At 52.5% G+C, this 3,452-nt stretch overlaps 1 protein-coding gene across 1 annotated transcript; it reads right to left on the reverse strand.

Moving 5' to 3' along the window:
• Positions 1 to 1,409: 1,409 nt before the first annotated feature.
• LOC133920956 (cinnamoyl-CoA reductase 1-like) lies at positions 1,410 to 3,452 on the reverse strand. Its single transcript, XM_062365619.1, has 5 exons — positions 3,086 to 3,452; positions 2,833 to 2,987; positions 2,543 to 2,725; positions 2,078 to 2,430; positions 1,410 to 1,956 (listed from the first exon to the last, which is right to left on the reverse strand). Exons 1-5 carry the CDS (start codon positions 3,234 to 3,236, stop codon positions 1,782 to 1,784), a joined length of 1,017 nt encoding a protein of 338 aa, XP_062221603.1. The 5' UTR covers positions 3,237 to 3,452; the 3' UTR covers positions 1,410 to 1,781.

Here is a 3,452-nt window from a genome sequence, read left to right on the forward strand (position 1 = left end):
ATGTCCATTGCAACCTGCTTGCCACCTTGGCGTTGGAGGCCATCGATAAACTTTGCCGTGCGTTTCTTTTGCGTGGAATAGACATGGTGTCTGGTGGTCATTGCTTGGTGGCTTGGCCGCGCGTCTGTCGACCGCTCACCATGGGCGGTTTAGGCATTCTTAATCTCTCATACTTTGGTTTTGCCCTACGCCTGCATTAGGAGTGGCTCAGTCGGGTCGATGACTCAAGAACTTGGACTTCCTTGCCATCATCTTCTGAGTCCATCATCCGCTCCATATTCGAAGCTTCCTTTAGGGTAGAGGTCGGTAATGGTGCCAATACCTTGTTCTGGACGGACAATTGGTTGGTCGGCCATTCGATTCAACAGATGGCATCACATCTCTTCCAGGCGGTCAGCAAACGCATCTCACGTTCAAGAATGATCGAGCACGCACTGTGTAACCGTCTGTGGATGCGCGACATCACGGGTTCCCTCACTGTTGCGGTCCTGATTGATTACCTTCGCGTCTGGGACGCCATGGAGTAGGTTGCTCTATTAGAGGACTCGGACAAGTTCATTTGGAGATGGTCGGCAAACCAACAATACTCCGCTTCATCGGCATACAGGGCATTCTTTCATGGACAGACAGAGCTCCCTGGTGCGAGACAGCTCTAGAAGACTAAGGCACCGACAAAGTGCAAATTCTTCTTCTAGTTGGCGCTCTATGGTCGTTGCTGGACGAATGATCGGCTTCAAAGGCACAATTTGAGAAATGATGGTATGTGCTCCCTTTGTGCCTAGGCTTCAAAAACTATTCACCACTTGCTCCTGGGTTGTGCCTATAGCCGAGAGGTTTGGTTCCATCTTCTAAGACCGGCAGGTCTCGATCGCCTGACTCCATGTGCGGACATGGAACTTGTAGACTGGTGGCTTCCGTCGCATAAGCAACTCCCAAAGGATCTGAGGCGTGGCTTCGATTCCCTTGTTGTGCTAGGTTGCTGGTTCATCTGGAGGGAGAGGAATGAACAAGTCTTTAATCGTACTTCTACCTTGGCAGGTGCTCTCAGCAAGAGAATTATGAATAAAGGATGCTGCTGTATTCAGTCTGGATTCTGTTGCTTCTCCAGCCTCCTTAGGCCGGTTGTTGATCTCAACTCTTCTAGCTAGCTTCGGGTTGCGTCTTGTAGTGACCGTGTAATCCTTTCATTTTGTCTCAATGCTCCTCCTGGCCTAGGCGCGGTGGAACGGTCGTTTGCGCTTCTTGCTCTTGATAAAAAAAAGTGCTCAGGCGCGTCCTCGAAAAAATATTTGTGGTCCAATTTAATGACTGAATAATGTTTTATTCATCATACAATATTAATTGGTCCCACCAAAATAAGCTGCCTTGCATCTTCAATTTTTCACCTGATCAATGGAAGGATGTCTATGACTTTTTTTTTTCTTTTTCTTTTTGCTGGTCAAGGAGGGAATTTCTAGCACTCTTCACTCCTCTGGAACATTCCTTACGCATACACTGAAGTTTCGTTCCGAGCAATAGAAACACCTGAATTTCAATATGCCCTTGGAATTAAGATTTTCAGTCTTTTTTTCCCATTGATTTGCAAGAACTTTATTATTCATCAGATAAGTGTATTACATGTACATATAATATAAAATAAGATGCTTCATGCACTTGATGGAACATTACGCACTGAATTTCCAAACTCCATATGCCATCTTATTTTCCTGTCATCTCTGTTTATTCTGTCTCGGGAATCCGATGTTTTTTCGAAGAAGAGATGGCCGCTGTGTATCTTTGATTTACAAGTATGCACGCCGCTGTTGTGCGATGACAGGAAGGTGCCCCTTCTGTTGCATGCATGTCACTGCTTCGTACAAACTTCTCCTCAAGGGAGTGAACTCCAAGCCCAAGTCCTTGACCCTCTGGCTGGAGAACTTGTACGGCTTGGCCATTGGCTTGCCGTCGTCTTCACACCTGTCAAGAACACCGCGAGACCTTCACGAGTCAGCAAGCAACACATCGGAACAAACAGGATCGAGTTCTTGGTGTCATGGTGATGACGAGAGAGAGAGAGATTCAGCGCTGCGCTGCTCACTTGGCCGTGATGGGGTACTGCGGGAAGAGTTCCCTGAGCATGCCGATGAGTTGCGCGCGGTGCATCACGGTGCCGATGCAGAGGTAGCGGCCGCGCGCGTCGGGGCTCTCGTAGGCCAGCACGTGCGCGCGCGCGACGTCGCGGACGTCGACGTACGCGGCGACGGCGTTGGGGTAGGACTTCTTGGTGCCCATGAGGTAGCGGGCGACGTGTTTGCTGCTGAAGTTGAGCGTCGTCTGCAGCATCGGGCCCATGGTCACGCACGGCACCACCACCGCCAGCTGCAGCCCCCGCTTCGCCGCCTCCTCCGTCGCCGTGATCTCGGCCATCATCTTGGCACAGCAGTACAAGTTCTGCGCGCGAGATTTTTTGGGGACACAAACTCAGGTCAGGTACATGCACGAATGGAGATGTGTGCACTCGTGAGCAAGATGGCGGGTCAGATAGGACAGGCTGACATCTTACATCTGTTTGCTTGCAGAATTCGTAGTCGCTCCAGCAGGTCTCGTCCAGGACGGCGTCGGGGCTCCGGTTGGGGTCCATGTGCACCGCGCCGTACGAAGAGGTGAACACCACCCGGCGCACGCCCTCGGCCGCCGCGGCGCTGATCACGTTCCTGGTGCCCTCCACAGCCACCGGCACGAGCTCCTGCATTTAATCACACGCAGCAGCGTAAGCATATAGCTTCTTCATTTGAGTTAGCACATGAGCAGCAAATGTGCCGGAGCTGGCAGTAGAGGTTTGTGAAAACTGACAGGGGCGTTGGACACCGGGGAGGCGATGTGGAAGACGCCGTGGCAGCCGGTGAACGCGGCACGGAGCGACTCGTAGTCCAGGACATCGGCGCGGCACAGGGAGAGCCTCTCCTCGGCCCCCTCCAGCGCGAGCAAGTGCGCGTTCTTGCTGTCCGCTTCACATACATGCATACATGCACGTACGCACGGATAAAATTCAGAACATTATTTATGCAGGGATACGTGCAAATCTGCGAGCAAATCATGCACTCACCAGGGTCTCTTGCAGTTCCCCTGACACGGTAGCCGCGCAGGAGGAGCCCCCGCACCACCCACGACCCGATGAAACCGCCTGCTCCGGTCACGCAGACCAGGCGCTGCTGCTGCTCTCCGTTGTTGGCCTTGGCCTTGGGATAGGACGACATGGCGATGATGTATCGACGCCAAATCGCTAGTGGAGTGTGTATGGAATGGACCGGTGTCTGTCTCTGCTCTTGTCACTCCTCGAGCAAGTTTAGCTTGTGTGTTCTCGGTCTGTATGATTTGCACGGTATTTATACAGCCGGCGTGGAGCACTGCTACGCGCTGCAGTGAGGTCGTGCTTGGGGGAGGCGCAACTGAACTTCCCTCGGGAGGCGAAA

Source organism: Phragmites australis, chromosome 6 (genome assembly GCF_958298935.1).
Source record: "Phragmites australis chromosome 6, lpPhrAust1.1, whole genome shotgun sequence".
Lineage (NCBI taxonomy): Eukaryota > Viridiplantae > Streptophyta > Magnoliopsida > Poales > Poaceae > Phragmites > Phragmites australis.

Excerpts from the sequence above, each read along its gene's own strand:
- LOC133920956 (XM_062365619.1), bottom strand. The coding sequence starts at position 3,236 with ATGTCGTCCTATCCCAAGGCCAAGGCCAACAACGGAGAGCAGCAGCAG. Across the intron at positions 2,988-3,085 it reads GGGAACTGCAAGAGACCCTG|CGGACAGCAAGAACGCGCAC; the intron begins GTGAGTGCATGA and ends ATGTATGTGAAG. Across the intron at positions 2,726-2,832 it reads CCCCGGTGTCCAACGCCCCT|GAGCTCGTGCCGGTGGCTGT; the intron begins GTCAGTTTTCAC and ends GATTAAATGCAG.